The sequence below is a fragment of the Amblyomma americanum genome, chromosome 10 (assembly GCF_052857255.1).
Source record: "Amblyomma americanum isolate KBUSLIRL-KWMA chromosome 10, ASM5285725v1, whole genome shotgun sequence".
In the NCBI taxonomy this organism is placed as follows: domain Eukaryota; kingdom Metazoa; phylum Arthropoda; class Arachnida; order Ixodida; family Ixodidae; genus Amblyomma; species Amblyomma americanum.
This window is the reverse complement of record NC_135506.1, coordinates 106,911,632-106,935,261: the sequence shown is the minus strand read 5'-3', so window position 1 is coordinate 106,935,261 and position 23,630 is coordinate 106,911,632. Positions and strand designations below refer to the sequence as shown.

At 45.5% G+C, this 23,630-nt stretch overlaps 1 protein-coding gene across 1 annotated transcript in view; it reads right to left on the bottom strand.

The window, feature by feature from the left end:
• The window catches only part of LOC144106342 (putative sodium-dependent multivitamin transporter), a 76,073-nt gene extending 73,368 nt beyond the window's left edge, over positions 1 to 2,705 (bottom strand). The window contains exons 1-2 of the mRNA XM_077639114.1: positions 2,651 to 2,705; positions 106 to 538 (exon numbers count right to left, since the gene is read on the bottom strand). Of these exons, the coding sequence (XP_077495240.1) occupies positions 106 to 486 (381 nt within the window). The 5' untranslated portion in view covers positions 487 to 538; positions 2,651 to 2,705. The remainder of the gene's footprint in view (positions 1 to 105; positions 539 to 2,650) is intronic.
• Between the last annotated feature and the right edge of the window lie 20,925 nt (positions 2,706 to 23,630).

Below are 23,630 nucleotides of genomic sequence, written 5' to 3'. Positions count from 1 at the left end.
CAAAAATATTCCTGCTTAAGAGTGCGCCTAGCTGCATGGTTTTACAGTTCCCCTGTACTGATACCAGGGGCTATCAGCAGATTTTCAGGAGATGCACATGCATACCTCAAAGATCGACGTCACCTTCAGCCGGTATAGTACAGGCAGAAAGAAGCATACGATGCAGGGCGTCGTCATCGCTATGGCAATGATGTCCCAGAGGAAGTGCATGCCGTAGGCGTACTGATGGGCTGACAGGCTCACAACGCCGACTCCCGAGGCTCCGGACGCCAGCATGGACACAGCGAGGGACCATGCGGGGAGGCTTCGGCTACCCAAGAACACCTCCTCTTGCCGTGCTTGAGAGGCAACAGAAGAAGGAATTCCCTTGCTGCAACTTTTGCCTCTGTTCGTGGCGCTCTTGCGCATAGAGTAGTAAAGTCCCAGTGCCACGCTTAACGCCATGAAAGCAAAGAAGACCACATAGTCGACGAGATGCAGGGTCATTGCTGAGTCTGTCCTGCCTTTCCGAGTAGTTCACTTTGGGCAGCGCAGCGTTCTGTAAATAAAGCCAGGTTTACATGCTTATAGTATTCGAGAGAAAGCCACAGATGCTCAAAAAATCCCATTATCATATATCGCGCCAAAATGCATTCGATTCCGTGAAGCTTGCGTTCAAAGCAGCCGAAATAGCCTTGTCGAAATAGCCAAAGTTGGTTGGGTGCTGCGCGGAGAGCAACTAAGTTTTCTTAGATTTAGAAACCGGTGTGGATATTTACGCTGGGCGACACGCCACTTAGTAATTAAGGAAACTTAACAAGATTCTAACTAATACATGAAAACACTTTCTATTCGAATGAATAAAAAAAGTACAGATTGTTTAACAATGAGCACATTAAAGCAGTAGGCGCTAAACACTGATGAAAACATCCAGTCAATATGTCTTCTTTCTAGACTGCAAACAACAGACTAAAACACCAATGAATATAAACTAATAATGTATTTATTAGAAGAACATTTAATTCTTCCTGAAAGGCCTGAAAATGAAAGGTATTACCAAAACTATTCTTGAAATTAGTTTCCATATTCCTAGACTTGTCAGCAATAATTCGAGAATATTATAGGGAGCAGACGCCATTGCTGTGTGGTCGACCTCTGGGCACGTAGTCACGAGTTGAGACATCCGGCTGTTTAATTATTCTGTTGTTAATCATTTCATAAATTAAGGAGGCGTATCAAATGTTACAAAATAGTATGTGTTAGGGTACTCAAAACGGCAAATATTTTATCGCAATGTTTATTTCGGCATAAGAGAACACAAATTAATTCGTACATAATTACGACACGCATGAACAATTAACCTGAGCTTGAATGGCATTGATGACAAGGCACTACAACTTGTGTGCTTCTAAAAATCGACTAAGAAATAACTCAATAAAATTTTCTATTAACCTGGCCCTATACATGATGCTTAAGGTTGAGTGAAACGACCGGACCGTATGGCGGATGGCCTTCACGGGAGCGCAGAGGACCCAAGCGGGCCATCTACGCGGCATCTTCATTTCGCCATATTTGAGTCACTTGCGTAGCTGGAAAGCTCTGTAATGAAAAGTCTCGTCCCAAACCCTGAAAGTGTCCTGTCGCCACAACGACTGGGGCGCGTGAATAGCCCGAGGACGACGAGGAAGTCTTTGCTGCTGAAAAAATGATCATGTGGAGCGAATACATGCACGCAATAAGAGTGCCCGGCACGTGCTCTGCAGGACCTTCTCAAAACTGACCCGGCAGAAAACCTCCGCTTGCGGCTGAAAGCTCTGAACAAACTCTACATACTTGATGATTCCTTCGTAGCCGAGCGGTACTTTCGTTCTAAGCGCCCAGACGTCCGAGAAAAAAGAACACATTAAACACGGCAGCCACATAGACAAGGCCCACAGAAAGAAGAAAATTGAAACTTGCAAAAAACGGGGAGCTAGAAGAAACGCTAAGCGGCACAGACACCGCAGTTTCGCGTATGCTAAAATCGCGTACGCGAAGCAAAGACGTCTTTGTTAAAGACGCCTTGCTTTAGACCGAGGTCATGTCTGAACAGACTGGGCAGAAACGTGTTCAAAAATTCTATTCCGTCATCAAACGAGCGTACTGCAATAAAAGCCGGTGGTCTCAGTACGGTCCGCGTTCCGGAGGTTGCCGACTCTGAGCCGCATGCTGAAGGCCGCTCAAGCGACTTGTATCACAAAGTTTGCAGCCTGCATTTAGAATCCGCGAACCGGCTAGCTCGTCTGAAGCCATTTGTAATGGCTGCTCTTATGTCTGTACTAATGCATCTTGTTTGCACTGGGTATCAATTTAAACATGCGATCAACTGGGATGTGAACTTCACTCGCGCTTTCCATTACATTAAGTTTAGATGAAACTGAACACATAAAACATCAAAGATTTGGAAGCTTGTTACCTTTAGAGGCCAGATTAAAAACCGGAGCTCTGCTAAAAAGTAACCTGAAGAGACGCCGCTTTTTCTGTGGTAGTCGGAATGCCTGTTCAAAAAGAAATATTCTAGCACGAAAAAAACGAGCACGAAGACTAAGTTAACCAAGGTGGGCGCAAAGAGTCGATGTTAGAAACATAAATGCAAACAAGCCTCTTATATATACGTGGGCTCAATACTTACCGATACCACTTGCTAACGCATACTACTCAGAGTGACCACAATCGCTAGTGGTCGCTTCCCGCCTCGAATCAAAACAGATATAGTGCAGGCATAGACAAGCTAACCATTCCTTGACGTAGTAGTTCATTGTAGTGCGTTTTTGTGTTTTCTGCAACTGTTGGTATACCAAAGCTGTATTTTACTGGTACGGAAAAGATAAGCCGCATGCCAGTCATGTCTCCTCTGTGCGGGTGACAGTAACCCCAGCATTGTCGTAGTCAATGCTTCAACATAATTTTGCAGTAGCGTCAGACTTGTTCGCACTGCTGGCCAGCAATATTTATGAATCAGGATGCATGCAATTCACCGCTGTCTTATCTGACACGCAGATGGTCAAAGTTGCAATTTTTGTTTCTCTCAGAGCTCGTAATTTAGGAACACTTGCTGTCTATGGTCGGCGGAACGTGGTATTCTACGTAAGGCTTATATTTTTCGTAACAAGCGGCTTTGATGCAACACAGGTGCGTTTCGTGGACAGTTTACGTCAGCAGAGTTACATCGCCTTTTCGCAGAGGGCTTCTACGAAGAGGTGAAACGTGTGTGCTGCAAAATACTCCTCCCAGTTACTCACATAAGACACGTTTATTAAACATTTTTCTCTTTAAAGCTTCAAGCAATTTTTTTTGTTATATCTACTGCAATAAAGTAGAATTAAGGAACATGATGGATTCATTAATTTTATATACATTGATCCACGATCCCTTCATAGCAGAATTTTCGTCTCAAACGTTTTACACAGTGCACATCGAAATCTCAAAATCCCACTCACCTGAATGCATCACTCATCACCTGAAAGAGAGTACCAAAGCTGAATGTCCAAATGTGTGCTACGATATTGCTTTATGCGCCTCGGCGCATATGAGTGTGGCGTATGGACGTCTACACAAGCAATCGCATTGAGAGCGATACCTGTCTTGGCTTCTGACGAAAAAGACAACCAAATCACGTAAGTCGCAAAGGTGTAATTCCAAGCTGAATCTGCCACATTCTTCAGCTACTACCTCAGATTTGTTCGACCTTCTTAACGTATTCAATGTGAATACCTAAGCTCTAATGCGGCCATGCAAGCATAATTTACTCTGTGTGCATATTGTACAGCTACATAACAAATAACTCGGCTTAACGTCATAATCGTGGGCAAACAGACATTTTATTTCTCGATCTATCAAAAGCATTTTACAGAGTATCGCACCCAAAAGTGTTTCACAAACCACACATATTGTTTGGTTCTGGGAACATAACACAGTAGCTTCAGGCTTGTCTGACAAATCTATTCCAGTTCGTTGAATATGAAGGGCAACGTACGGGATGTGCTGAACTAGTGTCCGGTGTGCCTCAAGGCACAGTAATAGCTCCATTTCTTTTTCTTATATTCATAAACGACATGGAAGACAACATCGACTGTAGGGTCCGTATGTTCGCAGACGACTGTATTATTTACAAACAAATTAGTAACAATGAAGATCAATTAATTCTTAACTCCCTAGTGCAAGTTTCCGAATGGTGCAAACGCTGACAGATGACGCTTAACTTTGATAAAACTGTATCTATGACAGTAACCAGGAATAAATCCTCTAAGATTTACTTATGGCTATGAGAACCAGAAACTAAATAAAGTTGAAGAACATAAGCACTTAGGAATTTGGATCTCATCGGATTTGAAATGAAACAGGCATGTTTCGTATTTAACATGTCACTTACTGCGCTCTATTCGTTGAAGTGTTCCTTAACATCTGCTGCACCTGACACGAAATTATTAACGTATACCTACTACTAGAATATGGCATAATTTGTTGGGTTCTGTCGACTAACCACTCCATTGATCAATTAGAAAGCGTTCAGCGAAGAGCCATTAGATTCATCGATAGCAAGTACCGCCGTAGCGATTCCCCTACAGCACTGTTACGCAAAGCTGGTTTTCCAACAATACAAAATAGTACTTCAGTAGAGTTAGTTCTTGGGCTAGTTGGTATTGTTGACTGAAGTTCATAGTTCTTCAGCCCAACGGCACGTTTTCAGCCAAGGAAAAGAAGACAGAAGACAAAATAGCGCCAAATTCTTGCGGCTAAAATTTCTTTTTCGAGTTTTAAATGATTCTTTCAAAATAGATAAAAATAAGCACTTGTCATTTTGTAAATCATTAAACTCGAAAACAATGCATACTAACCAGATTACCCAGTACAGATTTCATGATGACACATTCAAACCTTCGTTCTTTCGATAAGCCATCCGAGATCGGAATGCGTTGCTGTATGATGTGCTCACCTGTAATTTGTTTGATGCTTTTTTGGAAGGATTGTCAAATCTTGCATCGGAATAAGTGCACTTTTTTTGGAAATGTTTGTTTTTATTTTGTTTTTGTGTTTGTTTTTAGTTTGTTTTCTGTGCATATGATTTTTTGGATTGTATTGCCTCATTACCTTGTTCCTCTTATCAAGTTATTTTGCAAACAATTTTAATTATTGTCATTCCTGCACTAACCTGACCGTAAACGTTTTTTTGATGTGTATGTAATTTAACCCTGTCTTGCTAAAGCCTCCACAATGAGGCTAGCAGTATGTTGTAAATAAAAAATAAAAATAAAAAATAATCCTGGCCTGGAGTATCATGCCAGGTGAACAACCAAACAGACCGCTCCTGTTTCATTAAAGTCTCTCTCCTCCTCCTGCTTCTGTGTGGTGATGCATACAATGTATGCTTGCAAACAAATTGTTGCCGCTCATTTTTATTCAGACCGGCTTTGATCTTGCGAGCTATGCTTCCGACGTCACCTATGCAGTTCCATATGAAGAGTTGGGGCCTTGGTAGGCTGACGATCAAGCTCCAAAGTGCATATTATAAACAAAAATTGTAAGATTGGCCAAGTAGTCTGAGGCATACCCCAGAGGATTCCCGCGCACTGCTCTGCTGTTGTTTGAAATCCAGCTGATAGCGCTAATAAACTTTCCTTTCTAGGAACACACTTCGGATAGAAATTTTTCAGTTATTTTTCACATTGGTTATAAATTCTGTGGTGACTTCAGTGCACGCCGTTTTGTTTCAGTGTCATTAAGGTGCGAAATTTCCTGGGATGTCTGGATGGTTAAAAACGTAGACTGACAAAAATGAAAGTAACAAGTTTTAGATAACTTCTAATATATAACACTGTAGTGACGCGAACATAAGTAAATGGAACACGCAGCCGTCGCCGCTGTATGGAAAGGTTTTATTGGGAGCCCCTTTCAGTAAAGCTGGCGGGAAGAGAGTCCCTTGATAAACCAATCATTTTTACATTTACATTACCGCTGAGGGCCAGCGGAATTACAGAGAAAGAGTGCAAATATACAAAAACAGGGTAAAAAACATTTGGTTACGTGAATGTTATATATCACCTGAATTTGCAACGTTAGCTAGTGATACGCAGAACTGCTCATAATTTTCAATGCCACACCTTCTGCCGCAAGGTGGTTCCTAGTCACGTGAAGTTCGCGGCAGGAATGACTGCGAGAAGCATTTCGTGTTGCATGACACAATTTCGACTTTGTGATTTTAATCAAGGTGGCGGGATGCATAAATTGGCTGGAGGATGAGGTGATCCGATAGAGCGGGATAATGATACAGCTCCTAGAACAAGGCTATACGAAACACTTTTCTACGAGATGTCTGCGATGAGAGGCAGATATTAGAGTACTTAGTAGTTATACTCGCTCTGAGGATGTAGTTAGGAAGGATAAAACGAATTTTGCACCATCTCAAGATCAATAATTAAGTTGGCATGAGTAGGGTCCCGTACAGGTGTTGCATACTCGAGCTTTGATCGTATTAGTGTTTCATACAGCAACAGTTTGAAATCAGAACAATCCATAAAAAAGTTGCGATTTATGTATTCTAGCATGTCATTAGAATTTTTAATTATGCTCTCGGTATAAACAGACCGGTTAAGATTAGAAGTAATTTAAACACCAAGATATTTATATGACGAGACTTATTCCTACGAAGTGTTATCGATGTAGTAGTGAGGTGGGGCGGAATTTTTTCTGAATACCCTCTTGACTTTGCATTTGTTAATGTTTAGCTGCATTAACCAACCCTTGAAGCAGTTCCCTATTGTGTTGAGGTCTGACTGAAGCAGTGTAATGTCGTTAGCGTAGGCTCTCTAACAATGACGCAATCAGCCAATAGGTGAATATGAGAGTTCACAAGAGAAGTGAGATCATTAATGTAAATAAGAAACAGGAGGGGGCCAAGGACTGAACCTTGTGGAACTCCGGCGGACACCTCGGTAAAACTGAAATTATAACCTCTAGCAACAACAAATTGTGAGCGATTAGGTAGTAAATATTGTATCGATTTGATTAAGGTACAGTCAATAATCAGTTGTTTTAGTTTGTGAAGTAAAGGTTTGTGACATACCTTGTCGAAAACCTTTAAAAAATCTAGAAATATACAGTCAGCTACTGATGATAGGTCTAAAATAAGATTCAATGTATGTGTAAACGATATTAACTGTGTTTGGCAAGAGTAAGAGAGAAATACATTTTGCAGTGACGTAAAAATTGAGTTAGACTCAAAGAAGTTAATAAGGTTCGTGAATGCTCGAGCTCATGGCAACAATTGCGCGTAACAGATATGGGACGATAATTACTAGGGGATGCTTTGATGCCGGTTTTGTAGACTGGAACCTTTCCGATTTTTCATTCAGTAGGTACCATTTGTTGGGTCGAGTGATTTCAGGAAAAGTTTGGATAGTATAATGGAAGATTCAGCCAAAGTGCTTTTTAAGAACTTTGGGTCAATGCAGTCGTAACCCGGATCGGAATGAACACTGAGTTCATCAATAAGCTTATCGACGCCAGGACTAGCAACAGTTGTAGGTGGCAAGGAAACATAGTTGAAATGGCGAGTCGTGGGTATCTGTACATAGAGGTGTGCGCCGAGGCATCGGTGCGCCGCCGCCGACTGCCCTCACTGCGCCGCCGTCACCGCCGCCGACGTTTTCACTCCGCGCGATTGCATGCCATCTAAATATCAATATCTTTTCTCCCGCAAATCTAGCTGCGTTTGAGATTTGGTTTTGTTTAATTCTTTTCCCTGTCTGAGGCATATAAGCATGTGAAGGAGTCCACATGTCAAGTGTGTTTCAATGAATGATCGCAAAACAAACAAAAGCAACCCTGCTCTCCGCGCGTCTACGCATGCGTATCGTCACCAGACAACGCACCGTGGCATTCCAAAACTTGTTCAAAAGCGGAGCATGGCGCAACGAGAAGAAGCAACCGTTTCGGAAAGCCGAAAACACGACTTGAGGGTCGCGGGCACGGTGGCTGCGGGTGGAATCAGAAATATGTCCCAAAACGGCGTCAACGCATCGTAACATATCTCAGCTCTCAGCTAGAAAAATGTTCACCCGCTGCACAAAAGAAAGTATTATATTTTATTTTTCTTTCGGGAAAAGGCCCTTATAAGAACAGCTACTTTAAACAAATGGTGATTAATATCCAGAACGAGACATTTCACAAACAATCCAGACGGAAATGTTTTTGTTTTAAAGTCTACTGATTGGTTGACAGGAAAAGGGCTGAGCCAAGCAAAGGTTGGTCATAAAGAGGTCTGTTTCTTTTTACATAAAGAATAAGGTACAACCACAATCTCACTTCGAACAAGTGGAAGTAGGATTAAGATATCGAGTGTCACGTGCGTCGGTGCCGGCTTAACAATTCTAGCCGAATTCACTGACTCTGCGCAATGGAATATTACCTGTATAACAGAAGGATATCAATAAGAAAACAATAGCGACCACGATGCAGAAAACAAGAAATATTCTGCACATTCGTGAGCAAAAAGTATAAAAACACAATCAGCATACGCGCTTGTGATATGAGTCTATTTTTCTTAATACGCTGCCTAAAAAACAAAAGATTTCCAGAATATTTTCCACCTCTCTCACCCCTCAACCCCTCTGTATTCCGTGTTCTGAGCCCTTAGCAGGAAAAGCCCTAAAATGTCAACCAGTTTAGCAAAGAAGTTTAGCAAGGAAGGAGCTAGAGAAATAGCTTTTTAAATATGAGGTTTAGCTTTCCACGCCGCCGGCGCGGCCGCCGCCGTCGAAAAATGGCCTTGCGCCGCCGCCCATGAATACCAGGCGCCGCGCTGCCGACGCCGCTGCCGTTGGAAACCGACGCGGCGCACACCTCTATCTCTACATCAGATATGGCTGTAAACTTGTCTGCGAATGCGCGGTTAAGTATCCTGGCCCAGTTTTCGGAACCAACGGGGTCGCCTGACGGGTCACATAAGGCGATGCTATTACCGGTGGTAAACATAGAGCACAGTACTGTGAGTGGAAGTGTTTTTTTGGCGTCATTGAGCGCCTCAACATGCGTGTTGGAAGCCGCCGTATACGAAGCCCATCGCTCATAGGTTGGTCAAAGGTTTTGCGATGCGGAAGAGGTGTCTCTTTTTGTTAGGTAAACTCTTAATGTGATTATTAAACCGCAGAGCGTTTGGGTGTGTGGTAACAGTGGGCTTATTAAAGCATTGTTCAGGGAGTTGGGCGACTATAGCTGTGAACATGCTCCAGTTAGTTTGAATACTGCCGTTATGAAACCTTTGAAGGAAAACAAGGATAAAACAATATAGTTTATTATTTATCGCCTGAAAATTTGATTTCTTGTAGTCTCATATTTTTTCTTTTTATTATTAATTGGAGGGCTAGAATAATGTCTAAATGCAAGTGGTCGCTAATGCCCGGTAGGTATGTAATGGGTTAGACAATGTCCGATCGATTTGACAAGAATAAATGCAGTGTATTCGCCGCGCTTGCTGTAATTCTATTTGCTTGTGTGCACAGTTGCACTAGCGAAAATAGTGAGCACACATCTAAAAAGTTGCAACCTTAAGGCGAGAACGGGGTCAAAAAAGGGGAGTCGGCATTTCATGTTGAGTTCGAAGAATTGAAATCGCCCAAAAAGGGTACCTATTACTACTCTCGGGTTATTAAGAGTGATCTCAGACCATAATATTTCTAGATTAGACTGGACTTCTATATATGATGATTGGATGTCATTGTAAATAACTAGAAGCACTCCGCCGCCTCCCTACATGCAAGACCGAAGCGGATGAATGAAAAACAGTGAGCATCTAAAAAAATATCAGCGTCAGGAACATGCGCAGTGAGACATGTTTCTGTTAAGGCGCTGATCTTTTCGGAAAAAAAATGTATGCTTGAGCTGTGGATGCCTGACCACTACCCCTGTCGCGTGCCTAGGATGTGCTATCCGAGCAAGCGGCAGAGGCTCTAGTGGCGTGTGCGCTGCGTGTATCAATGTCAGTGACGGGGTCTGTGTTTGAATCGCCCATGTAACATTTCTTGTTCATAAGTAACTTACTGCAGCATTTCTTGGCGGTTGGGGAGTCAGGTTGCCTTCTAGAAAAATCGAGAGAAGCCTTTTATGTGCCAGGCGTGTTGCTACTGAATAAACTCTAGTAAGGATGACCTTGCTTTCACTCAGGCTGTTGCGCTTGGAGAGGATCAAGTCTCTCGTTTTAAAGTTCAAAAACTTTGCAATGACAGGACGACATTTGTCAATTCTGAATGTTCTTAAATGGTGCGCGCGTTCAACAGCATGGGGGAAGGGAGTCAGGAAGGCAGTCGTTAAGAATAGTAGTTAGTTTTTCCTCAACATCCTGCCAGGTTTCTGCGGCATCTAGAATGCCATAGAAAATTAAGTTGTTACGTCGCAATCTGTCGTCAAGTTCATCCCGCTGTGATTATATTGAGCAGACCATTTGTTAATTTAGAGACTTTTTACAGCATCTGATGTAGATGGGTGGATGTGAGATAGGAGTGTCCCCCTTGAAACAGCGTGGCGGTAGTTGACACGATGCTCTTAACGGTCTATCAGTTCGCCATTTTAAACACAATTTTAATTATGCTCATCTAACCCTATTTCATTTATCTTCCTTTGAGCCATCAATCTTACAATTCCTGTTTGCTAGCTTCTACTGCAGATTTACTCACAGGACCACTGTTATCTCCAAAGCCTAGGACCGCAGAGAGAGTGACTGTGCCTGCATATACACCCTGATGGACAAAGCCATATTTTGTGCAAAAAGTTAACTTGTTCCCAAAGTATTGAAGTCTAGGTTCTGACGGAAACCCGTCTGGTCGTGATGGTGCATGACGAAAGTAGCCGAAACGTCATCCCATCTTTTATTTTGGTCGACGCCTCCTACTTTTGTCGTTCCTACAGTATTACCGCACATTGCACATGTGTCATCTTTTTTAAATTTCTTCTTGTAGCATCGCGTTCTAAAATAACCTGACCTAGCTTCAAATAGTGGGCATTATGCCACGTTACGGCGTCTTTACCCGGGGCCCTATAAGCCTTAAATGCGTTTTGCGCATAAGCATGGCTCTTGCAGGCAGGTCTCTTACATTGCTTCACATGTCTTGAAATCACGCGTAATTGATGTGACGTGTGCAACGGCTGCAGCTACGTATCTAGTGCCACTAGCGTGGCCGCTATTACACCGTGTATTCTGGCAAACCAGCGCTGGCTCAGTGCTGGTATCCGCAGACCAGGAGGAGGATGGTTGTTCCGAAATGCGCGAGACATGCGTACTGGATCGTAGCTCGAACTATACTGAGATTATGCTGCTGCCGCCTTGAACGCTGTCTTTGTGGTCTTACCTCAGGTGCGGCTTGATCCCGATCTTGGAATTTTGTAACAGACCTTGCCGCCAGCTCTCTCTATGCACAACGAACCGAGGTAGACCAGCCTTTCTATTAAGTTTTCCATCAACTGATGCGTTGCAATTCGGGAACGCCAACCGACCACCTCCTTCGGTGACGCCCACGAAGACTATGACGACTGTGTCGCAACGTACGGCCACGCCAACCGCAATGGCAACTGGGACGACACCGTCCAACTCTTGACCATAGTCTTCTAACTGGTGGATGATGAATTAATGCGGTTCGAGAGCCACGAAGGTGTCCTTCCGAGTTGGTCGTCATTCGAAACGACTTTCATGGATGCATTTGGCTGGTCTGCAGTTTGCTGGCTTCCCGCAGAACAACTAACCCGTGGTCGCGCTTGGCAAACAGGTGAGTCATTCACTCGGAACGGTGAGGACATTGTGGATGTTTGCAACTCTTTCAAACCGTCGATGTCCGAAGCGGACAAAATTCGCCATAAAGGGCATCGAGGACGAGGCCTTCCAGATGCTGCTTGCAAGACTCCTCGAACCTTTTACGAGATAACTGTGTGCCTCAGTTACGACGAGCTACGCAGGCACCCACTTCCGCCTGCCGTCGTAGAAAACCACTCTGGTTTGGCGCCTGATCGTCTGGACAAGCCGTCATTGCTGACTGTGCTCAAGGACCTTATTCGTGCAGTAGGGGCTCGCCAGTTATCCTTCTTGCGGTCACGGTGAAGTGGTGCACAATGCAGCCACACACCGATATAGAGCAGTACAATTTGTCCGAACGCACGAGACAAGTCTTCTCGACCACTGCTTGAACTAAGTTTATATCATGCGACCGTTACCTTAAACGCTGCCTTGCCACCACCTTTCTTAGGTAAACCCAGTGTTTCTCAGTACCCTTACAAACCCTTCGTCCGAAGCTCCTGTTATCTTGGTGTCGCTAAAATCGTACATGCCTTTTACTGTTGCTGCCGCCAGGATAAATCTGTGAAATGCTTGTGTCCAAGTTTGGGAGCCTGTACTGCCTCAGTGTTGGTTAATGGTTTTACTTTTCTTTTATAGCGAAAGCTATACTGGCCACGAACTTGCGATTTCGCTGTGGCGGTGCCCGAGGAGGCACAGAGACAGACCATGAGCCATTGCCGAGGAACCGCCGCAGCAGGGCGGACGCCGCGAGCTCGCCGCGCCATCTGGCATGACGTTACACCGCGCGCCTCGCCGCGGAGACGCCCTTACCATCACCCGCCCTTACGCGCTTAATCGATAACCAACGTATTGGGTGACGGCATCTATGGGAGCCACTGAAACCCACGCATACCCACTGAATAAAAAAACCCGTGTCGAGGTTGGGAATCGAACCAGAGCCTTTGGCGTTTGAGGCGGAAACGCTGCCACTCCGCCACGATGGCTCTTTGTAGTTTATTTCATAGAAATAGTGCCGAAAAAAAGTCTAGGCAAGCTTATGCCACAAAACACCAGGCCACCATACCTCTGCATGACCCCTCTTTCCAAAACATCAAAAGTCTGAGACGCATACACATGCATCCAGATACGGGAGCCAGCTAGGCGGCTCTGGCAGGGCAGCATATACTCCCCGCACCAAAGCGCTTTGTTCACGGAACAAAGATTTAGACGACTGTAGTAGCTTGGCGTGGCGGTCCATCATGCGGCTCTTCCAGAGACTATATATTCCCAGCAACATAAATAGATCATATGGGAAAACACACTTTTTCTCAACAGGCAAAAAATGGATACTGTAGGGTGTGATATCAATGTCCTTCTTAACTGTTCGTTGTAATATATCTCAGCATAACACAGCATCAATGATCAGAATAAAACAATGGTCAATTGTACTGCACAAGCGGCAGTTCACCGACCATGGCACCAGCATCTCCTTAGCATGAAGCCATGCCTGCACAGGCAGCGTAGACGAGTGCAATTTAAAGAGGAATGTTCGCACCGACTGGTCACACTCGTGAGGGACCTTTATGAAAATTCCTTAAGGAAGTTGCTGACACCTTCAATTTCCTCACTGTGCACTTTTTTTAGACTACCTGGGTAGCCGCTCCAGAAAGCAGCTGAGTCATGCACTTACAGAGTATTTGTGCCCTGTACCGTTGTATCGGCAACCTTTTCTGGAGTTTCTTGACACCAGTGTTTTAAAACGCGTTACGCGAATGTGCATTTATTCTGCTGCAGAAACACTCAGCCATGACGTCTCAAGGTTTAATCATCAATAAAGGCGCATCTAGTGAATACAGGGGTGCCAGATATTAACTCTTCCGATCCAGAGGTCACCGCGCTTTCGCTACGTATATCCTTGCCTAACAGAGCCCGGCCATCAGCAATTTTTTTCACCCAACGCTAGCTCATGCTCTTTTACCGATACGCAGCCGGCCCTCCTCCGCCTTTTTCTACCAGGAGATAACCACTCAGGGACGTTGGTCCAGCTTGAAGAACGAGCTAAATGCTACTGGTTATCGGCAACGCACCTATGTGCAAAATAGAGATGAAGCCCTCAGCTGGCTGGAATCTCGTCGCTGACAGTGGATGATTCATTAGGGCCAGTGGCACCTAGTACTGCGGCGGCGCGATGAGTCAACCTGCCTCTCTTTCTCCCTTATGCTCAGTTTTATGTATTAATATGCGTAAACCTCACCACTACCTGCAGTAAAACCGCCAGTGAACACTGCATCAGGTGCGGACTGAACTCCCGCCCCCTTCCCTCGTACTTCCTTGTCGACAATTAAAACTTGCCGAGATAGTTGACAGGGCCGGCTCAATTTACGGTAATCAATTTGTACCCGATAGCTTTCCAGACAGTTTGAGTTCCTGCGTGCCGCGCCGTGTGGAATTCAGGCCAATTTTCGATTTCACGTTTAAAATCCTTGGACCCAGATGTGAAACTCCGGATTCCATCCGGCCTGCCAGAACGTGAAGCATCTTTCCTGTGCCGACTGTGGCTTGGTGTAGCTTTCACCAAGCAATACTCTTTTTTAACCAGTATGGCTGATGGCCCTGCTTGTGTCAGCTGCGGGTGTGGCGATACTGTAGCCCACATTCTTTGTGAACGCCCTGCGTAAAGCGACGAAAGGCACTCACTCTGCCGTGCATTCTAGAGTCTAGATCCACGCACAGAGATGTAGATGAAGATTCTTACCCACTGGCCGCGGCGATCGTCGGCGGTGAAGGCCTCCTAGATACTGCTCCGCTTCTTGAGAAATTCTGTCCTGCATGGTAGACTAACTTTACCGAACGATGTGACTTTGCATAGTGATTTCAATTTCCTGCCTTGCTTTCCTTTCCCCTTAATCTTTTTATCCTCTCATCCCTTTTCCCACGTGCATGGTATCAAACCGGCTATTCTTCCGGTTAACCTCGGTGTTTTTCCTCCTCCTTCTCCTGAGTTCCTGCCTGGGCACTTGTTCCCATACCAGGGTTTTTTCGATTAGTTAAAAGTTTGATGTTGATATCTCTTATATATACGCCTTGTATTCCTTCACGTAGTAAAGTTGTTAGCGTATGTGTGCGCCTTTGCCTTATAGCCTTTCGTGTGTCGCTCACGAAGTTCTTCCTTCGCATCCTTTTCGACATCTATGGGGACCCCCACACCACGTAGCGCTTCACGTAATCGGCTGCGAAGAGTATGCCTTAGGCCATTTTCATCGTTGTTCCTGCTCTTCGTGTCTCCTGAAACGCGGTTGCCACAGTCGGAATGGGACCTGCGTTGACAGCAGTGAGCTGTCACTGTGCTTGACGCACTGATATTTTGAGGAGGGATTTTTGAGTTCTCTTGGGAACTTCTTCTATCTGTATAGGCACTGTAAGCTTCCCCATGTCACCGGCACACATAAACATTGGCTGCACGAAATAGGCTTGGCCATCCCGGTGTACCCAGCAAGGTCTTAGGCTGTGCTGCGTACCCATGCATATGCCGCCGTCGGAGAATGCCGTCCATCCACGCCGAACTCGTCACAACGGTTGTAATCTTGCTGCCCAGAACAAGCGCTTCATAATTAGGGTCACTATGGAAAGCTTTAATTGTGTTTGGCGCACAGGTGCATTGGCGAAAACAAGTGACATCTAACACATCCTGAAACGGGGAACAGCTATCCGTCCGTGGGAAGCTCCTGCTTTAGGAACCAAAACTAAAACCGGTTAGCTGTGCTTTCAACCGCAGCTGCCAGCGCCGGCTTGATTACAGGAAAAGCTACACTCGCGGGCAGCGGTATACAGGTGGCACGGGCTTATCTGGCTTCTGCCGCATCCGTTGTCGTCGCTTCGGCGCAGGTGGCGGCGGGCCGCATTGTTTCTGTTTCCCTGACCTGTGGGTTTTTTCAACTCTCATTTCACTGCGCGATGCCGTTATAATGGCCCGTTTGGTGCCCGTTGAGAGGCTGTTGCACTCTCCCAAATCAACACATGCGCACACACACAGGCACATGCATGCGCGCACGCAGCCGCGCATTACGGCTGCAACACTGCATAGAATTCCGCGTTGAAAACGAAACCGGGAGCGCTGGAGCGCTAGAAGTTAATCGTAACCTCTGTCAGTGCGCCCTAAACAATCGAAACTTGTCGTGCAAACGCATGTGGGCGCCGGCGCGCGCAGCCATATATTACATTTCCATGTCGAAGTCGAACCATTGACCTCCAGCGATACGCAGAAATCCGCGGCTGCACACCACATGTCATACTGTCCACACATTTTTCGAAGCTGTGGCCGGTTTTTCCGGATTTTATCTGTATAGCATATTCGAGGATTTTGTATTGTCTAAGACTGTGGTTAAAACTGCGCGTTTTAAAGTACAAGGGTCAGTTAATTACCCTTGTAAGGGTAATTTAAATTACGCTAAGGCGCCCGTGTGCTGTGCGATGTCAGTGCACGTTAAAGATCCCCAGGTGGTCGAAATTATTCCGGAGCCCTCCACTACGGCACCTCTCTCTCTCTTCCTTTCTTCTTTCACTCCCTCCCTTATCCCTTCCCTTACGGCGCGGTTCAGGTGTCCAACGATATATGAGACAGATACCGCGCTATTTCCTTTCCAAAAAAACAAATTATTATTATTACTGGAAGGCAATTTAAACAATCCATTAAAATGCAGGACAAGACAAGAGTTAAGTCAAGATGTATCTCAAGAAACAAACAATCAATATGCAGAGCTTTACAAACAGCAACGATACCGGCAAAACATTCAGATGGTAGTTAGCACTCAGAAAATGAAGCGTCGTGCTTAATAGTTGGGGTTTCAGCTAGCGAAAGCTTTTTCAGAGTAACAGGAGGGAAACAATATTGTGCGAGCAACTGATTAGTGTGAACGTCAAGCGATTCTTGCGGTGGTGCCTATGAGATTGAGATGCGCTCTCAGTTTTTTTATGGTTATACGCTTGTTATTATAACGCGACAATAGCATCTCTTTAGAATGTGTGGATATTTCTTCTGGTTTATTCTGACTGTTGATCGCGGAAAAATAGAAAGGCCTCGAGTGAAATTGAAATCTGAATTACGCTGGAGTCAAAGCGGGTCCTAACCTTACAAACATCATGTACAAGCACAGCTTTATGGTGCAAATAACTTCGATTTACGTTGTGCGTACCCCTCTCAATTGGCTATGTGTACACAATCGGTAAATCAACGGTTTTATTTCCCAGGAAAACGTGTTTAGCGCACAGGAATTGAAACGGCACGCAGCCCTTGGAAACCATCAAGTCAGAGATTCGCGTTTATTGTTTAGCGCGACTCAGCACTGCACCAGCGAAACTAAAAGCTAATGAAACGCCGGCGCCAATGGACTCATGGGCAATGCCGCCAGAACCGTAGGGGTTGCCGTTAAAATCGCTACACCTGCAGGTGGTTGGCGAATACTAGGCAAGTGGAGTTGTGAAAGTGCCGACTGCCGGAGGGCCGATTAAGCACGCTGCCCATTCCAGTTTTATGGGGGCCCGGCTACACGTAATAATAATAATAATAATTGGTTTTGGAGGGAAAGGAAACGGCGCAGTATCTGTTTCATATATCGTTGGACACCTGAACCGCGCCGTAAGGGAAGGGTAAAGGAGGGAGTGAAAGCAGAAAGGAAGAAAGAGGTGCCGTAGTGGAGGGCTCCGGAATAATTTCGACCACCTGGGGATCTTTAACGTGCACTGACATCGCACAGCACACGGGCGCCTTAGCGTTTTTCCTCCATAAAAACGCAGCCGCCGCGGTCGGGTTCGAACCCGGGAACTCCGGATCAGTAGTCGAGCGCCCTAACCACTGAGCCACCGCGGCGGGGTGTGCGACAGTTTTGACAGCGCCTCTGTTTAAGTGTGTCCACAGGCTTGCAAGACAGTTGTCCTTTAAGACCGGTACGATTATGAATTTGTTCGGTGAGTCAGTATCATGCATGCGCTAGTAGAACAGCACGCATGACGATGCAGTATCACTATAATTGTGTTAAAACACTTTCTGCTATCACGAAAAACAAAACAAGAGGAAGAAAACAAGTTTTAAAAGCTAATTATTCACAAGTGTGTCTTTTGAGGCTGGGCAGGGCTAACAGGTCTTTAACACTTGACTATACACCATGCCCGACCTGGAGCATTTCTTGCAAGACGCGAACGCAATCAGCATTCTGATGGCAGAGCCGGGTTACGTGGCTCCTTACGCACTTAAGCGCCCAAACAGGAGCAAGCCCTGCTTATAAGTTCTAACTCAATCTGACACTACGCGGTAATTTTCTCTGCGCTATTCCATCCTGAACAATAGCCAGCAACCAGGTTCTTTGTACAGTCGTCGTCATATCTCTCCAAAGTGTTGTGAGGAGAGCATGGTAAACACACGCTTGGTGGGGCACCTTGAAAATCGTGAGCTGTGGCCCTACACACACTCTCTATTCCGGCCCAGGCTATACACTGAAACGGACAGTGGAGTGCTGATTCTAAAGACGTCGCTTGAGTCACGGCGGTGATGGTCGCATTTCGAAAGAGGCAAAATGCTACAGGCCCAAGTACTGTGCGACATCAGTGAACATGATAAGGCCCGGGTGGTCGAAATTATCCGGAGCCCTTCACTACAGTGTTTCTTATGTCGTTGCAGCCTAAGTCGCCTTGGGACGTTACATCCAATATATACGGACATTGTAATATTTCCCAATTTTATTACCAGTCAATGAACTCTATTTTTGACTGGACGGGCAAATTATTCCCCCGATTTTCCTCGCTGTCCTGGGAATGCTTTGCACTTTACAAATACTGGAAATTAAGGTAGGTGTTACTGTGAGCATGTCTGGACTCGTTTTCCTATCGATTATAGGCCCATTCATCAACTAGCGCCTCTTCCAAACACCTCGTGCTCGCTTTCTACCGCCATACTAAAATTTGGTAGAAAGTAGCTGTTCCTTTAACATTCAAAAACACAGATTTTGGAAGGACCGTCTATATAAAATACAGCTTTTGGCTATCACAAATGGCTTGTTTTTCCCTATACATTCTTAAGTTATTGCTGACCTGGCTTTTATTTTATTTGTCAGATGTTTTATAACGCTTGGCCCAGGCTACTCCTTATCAAAATAAGCCTAAATTCAGCCTGAGCATCCTAGAATTGAATGTAATGATTCTGGCATGCCAAATGTAAATGGGTGCGGGAATAGCTTTCATTGTAGCTTTGCAACGACTGGACTTGCACAGGAACCTGCGTTGACCCCTTGTTTCTTCTGTTCCATATTAACAGAATTTTTATGGCATATCCTCGTCCGTACAACTTTTTCCAATCGACAGACTTATTTAGCGTGCAATCGGAAGCAGCGCAGACGCCTTTCTCTTAAATATGACCGGAAGATATCTTCATCGTTTAACGTTCGGCTTATTTCAGCTCATTGTTCATGGGTTAAACTCCATGAAAAATTTCTCTTAGGCATCTCAAGTAGCACCTTGTAATTATTTCTTTCATTTTGGTCGAATTATCAATGTCTCTTTTTAAAAGTATGCCGCTGTATAGAGACAGAAAGAAATAAAGAGGAAGAGAGAAGGTAGGGATGTTGGCCAGAACGGTGTTCCGACTGGCTACTCTGCACTGGGAAAGAGAGATGAAAGAACTGAAAAAGGAAAGTCAGTTGCTTACAGGTGGCGAAATATTGTGCAGGCAGCGTCATCTGAGAGGTGGATTTCTTTGCTACAGCAGTGTCCATTCATGTGAATGATATTGGCTGATGATCTCAACTGCAGTTGAGCTGAGCCGCAAGAACTGCATGTAGCCCACCCAGCACTAGCTGCGTGTTGTGTTCTGCTGGCGTGCGCAGGCTAGAAAGCAGACAATGCATCACGTTAATAAAAAAAGTGAGCATCGGAATCACTTGCACATCTAGTCCACGGTACTGATCATGGCTTTTGTCATTCGTAGCCGTTGGACATTGGGAGTGCGGCAACGTCTCTGACTCAGTGGGAGCACGAGGCTTCGGTAGTTGTGGCCAAGAAACATCTGAGGCAATAAATAGGTCAGGTGTTACCAGAAACTGGGTTCCCTTGATCTAGTATGGTTGTTTGAGGAGACGGACAAGCTGCAGTGGCGCCGTAGTGTTTCCTTCAAAGAAAACTGCCTTTTCTGAGGTTATTCGGCGGCGCGAACGACGTCGTCGCACCTTTGCAGCGGCCTTTTGTTCGTCTAATGGTCTGATTTGCTTCAGTAACGCCCGTTCAGAAAGAAGGGGCCAGTCTCTTGAGCAAGATGTGAGAGCATGGCAGTTGGCGCACTTCAAGGCAGTCGCAAGGCAAATGTTCCCCTGTGTGTATCGGACCACCGCGGGCACACGATGGAGTTGCTGCAGACAGTGCTGGCGCGACCGATTCTGGTACACTTCCTACACTGTAGTGGCATAGGTACAAAAGGTAGGAATGGTTGCGAAAAATGCCCAACCTTCACTTATTATGGTATACTGTAACCCTTGGTGGACAGCTTGATGCATTAAGACATTCCTAGACGCTGAATTCAAATTATTGACACGGTGTTGGTCACCGGGGTAATTAAAATGGTAGAGTCGGCATTGCAGATGGCGATGTGACGCTGTAAATAACACCAGCCGTAGAGGCGCTGTCTTTGATGTTAGAGTACGTAAGATGATATCGAAGACTTTCGTTATGGCTGTCAAACGTTCTATTGGGGCTCTGCAAATTGACATTAATGACAACGCCGCTTTGAAAGGAGCGCAAATCTAACGTCTTTGATCCCCACATACATAATGTTACGTGCTGAGAGCGCACGGGGCTTTATTAACAGAGGGAAAGATCGAAGCATGACCGCGCCTACGAGCGTCCTTCTGCCCTTCCTCCTCTTCTACCTCTACCGATCAGTCCAACCGTTCACCTTCTTCTTCTGCCGCCTACAAAGGCGAGTGATCTTTCCCTCCGGGCAGATGAAGCCTGTCGGGCGAGGTAATTAGAACGTCTCGGATAAAATCGCTTCACACGGGATACATGTACCACCTCAGACTGGCGTCACTATCGACCACTTACAGTTAGGCGTGATATAATGTAATATAGCTCGCTAAATGGTCCAGTGTAGTGTGGCAACAGTTTCTGACAAAGTCCACGCTTGCGCAGAGGTGTCCATAACCAAAGAATGTAACCAGGAACATAACATACTTGTTGGTGCAGGGCATCGTAGCGGTTCTTGGAATGCTCTTGCAGTGTGTGATAGCAAGGAAAGGTTCATCATAAATAAAAAATGGCAGTACGGTGTCGAGGCCGCAGCGAGGCGAGCGAACATCGAGCAGGTAGAAGGGCGGTAGCCAGATGTCTCATATTGCGCGGTGTTGTATGCATGAATAATGGACGGGAGGACGCCGTCTCAGTCCTTATGACCTGCAGCGACGTACATAGCCAGGATGGTGGTGAGCGCCCGGTCAGTCCATTCCACCACAGCATTCGTTTGGGGATGATATGGCATCGAGTGGCGAAAACTGCAGGCGCTGAGGCGGATAAATTCTTCGACAACATCCGCTGTGAATTGGCGTCCACGGTCACCAATGAGCACTGCAGGAGGGCCGTGCCGAAGAATGACGAATCGAAGTAAGGATTGAGATACTTCAGACGGAGTAACTGCTGGTAAAGCGGCTCTCTCACAATAACGGGCTAAGTAATTGACGCACACAAGAAACCATCGGTTTCTTTTGGAGGAAAGTTGGAAAGGTTCAAGAAAATCAATGCCAACTTGCTCAAATGGGGCTATTGGAGGTGCCACTGGCTGCCGTTTTCCCGGTGGACTTGAATTCGGTAGCTTAAAGCGCTGGCATTGCACACCTCTGGCTACATAGTGCTGGATATTTTAACGCATCTTAGGCCTATAAAATCATTTTTGTTTGCAGTGGAGTGTTCGGGCCACTCCCAAGTGCCCAGACGTGGTGTCGTCGTGAATCATTTCAAGAACTGTAATGCGTAGGCTTTCTCACACGACAAGAAGCATGAGGGCTTCCCCAGAAGCTAAATTCTTCATATAAAGCAATCCATCGCGAATGCAAAAAGTGTTCTTTACAGAATCTTTGGCGGCATCAAACAAAGAGGTTATTGCCTGTTCTTTTCGTTGCTCAGTTCGGAAAGCTTGACGATCTGGGAAGACCTGTGCAAGTGAAGCCAAGTATTAATCGAGTTTGTCTGCGTCGTCATCAGTCGTTTGATGAGGAAATGCGAAAGAAAATCAGCATCTGAGTGTTTACGGCAACATTTATGCATGACAGTAAAATTAAATTCGTGTAGGCGCAAAGCCCATCGAGCGAGCCGTCCACAGGGGTCACGAAGACTCACTAGCCAGCAGAGCGAATGGTGGTCGGTCACGGCGGTGAAAGCATTCCCGGAGAGATAGGAGCGGAAGCGCTGTACAGCGAAAACAATGGCGAGACCTTCTTGCTCGGTAACCGTGTAGTTCATTTCATACTTACTCAACGAGCGGCTGGCATATGCTACCACGTGCTGATGGAGACCATGACGTTATATAAGTACAACGCCGATACAGAGACCACTTTAATCAATGTGCACTTCAATTGGTGCTGATGGGCAGAAGTGGCGTAGGATGGGTCCCGAGGTCAAAAGAAATTTCAGATAACGGAAAGCTGCGTCACATTCAGTGGTCCAATTTAATGGTGCACCTTTATGCAGCAGACATGTGAGTCGGTAAGCGATGTGTGCAAACGTCGAGATAAAGCGTCGAAAGTACGAGCAGAGGCCTAAAAACTCTGCAGCTGTTTTACTGATTGAACCACCGTAAAACTTTTGACAGCTTCAATTTTCTTGGGATCTGGTCGAACACCTTCTTTATAAATTAAGTGACCAAGAATGATTGTTTCACGGTTCCCAAAATGACATTTCCTTGAATTCAGGACAAGACCAGCTCGTTCCATGCAATCAGGCACGATATCCAGACGACTTTTGTGCTCACTAAATGTTTTACCAAAAATTACAACGTCGTCTAATTAACATAAACAATTTTGCCACTTTAGTCCACGCAGGATTGTTTCCGCGAACTGCTCGAATGTGGCAGGCGCATTACATAATCCAAAAAGCATAACGTTAAATTCATAAAGGCCGTCTGGTGTTAAGAATTTCTTTATCTGCAGCGTGAATGGGGATTTGCTAGTAGCCTGATCTCAAATCAATAAAACAAAAGTATGAAGCTGAGGGCAGACAGTCAGTTTCGTCATCTATACGTGGATGCGGGTAGACGTTTTTTTTCGTGGCTGTATTTAAGCCACGGTTGTCAACACAAAACCTCCATGTGCCATCTTGTTTCCTAACGAGGATAACTGGAGCTGCACAAGGACTATAATATTCTCAAATAATGCCGCATTTTAGCATGTCTTGAACTTGGTCGTCTATTAACTTACGTGCAGTTGCTGAGATTCGATAGGGCTTCTGGCGTCTCGGAGGTGAGGATCCGGTGTTGTGTGGTGAATGCGACTTGTAGGCAAGCGATGTTGAGCCATCCTTGGCGAAGTCGAACATGATCACGCGCTTCAAAAGTAGTTCAACTAGAATGGAGCGCTAGATTGCAGAGACTGATTAATCACAGCCTTAACATGGGTCTTCATACCTCGTTGTACGGGCTGCTCAAAGAAAGCGCTAGTTAGCGCCGCGACGGAACCTGACACGCCTTTCTCGAAACGAGCGAGTTTTAGGACCCGAGGCCACACTGCTGGCTCCTCAGAGTGGTTGACTGCCCACAGCTCGGTGCGGCCTCTGACCACGGGAACGACGCAACGAGGCAGGAGGATGCTCTTCTTAGAGTAGG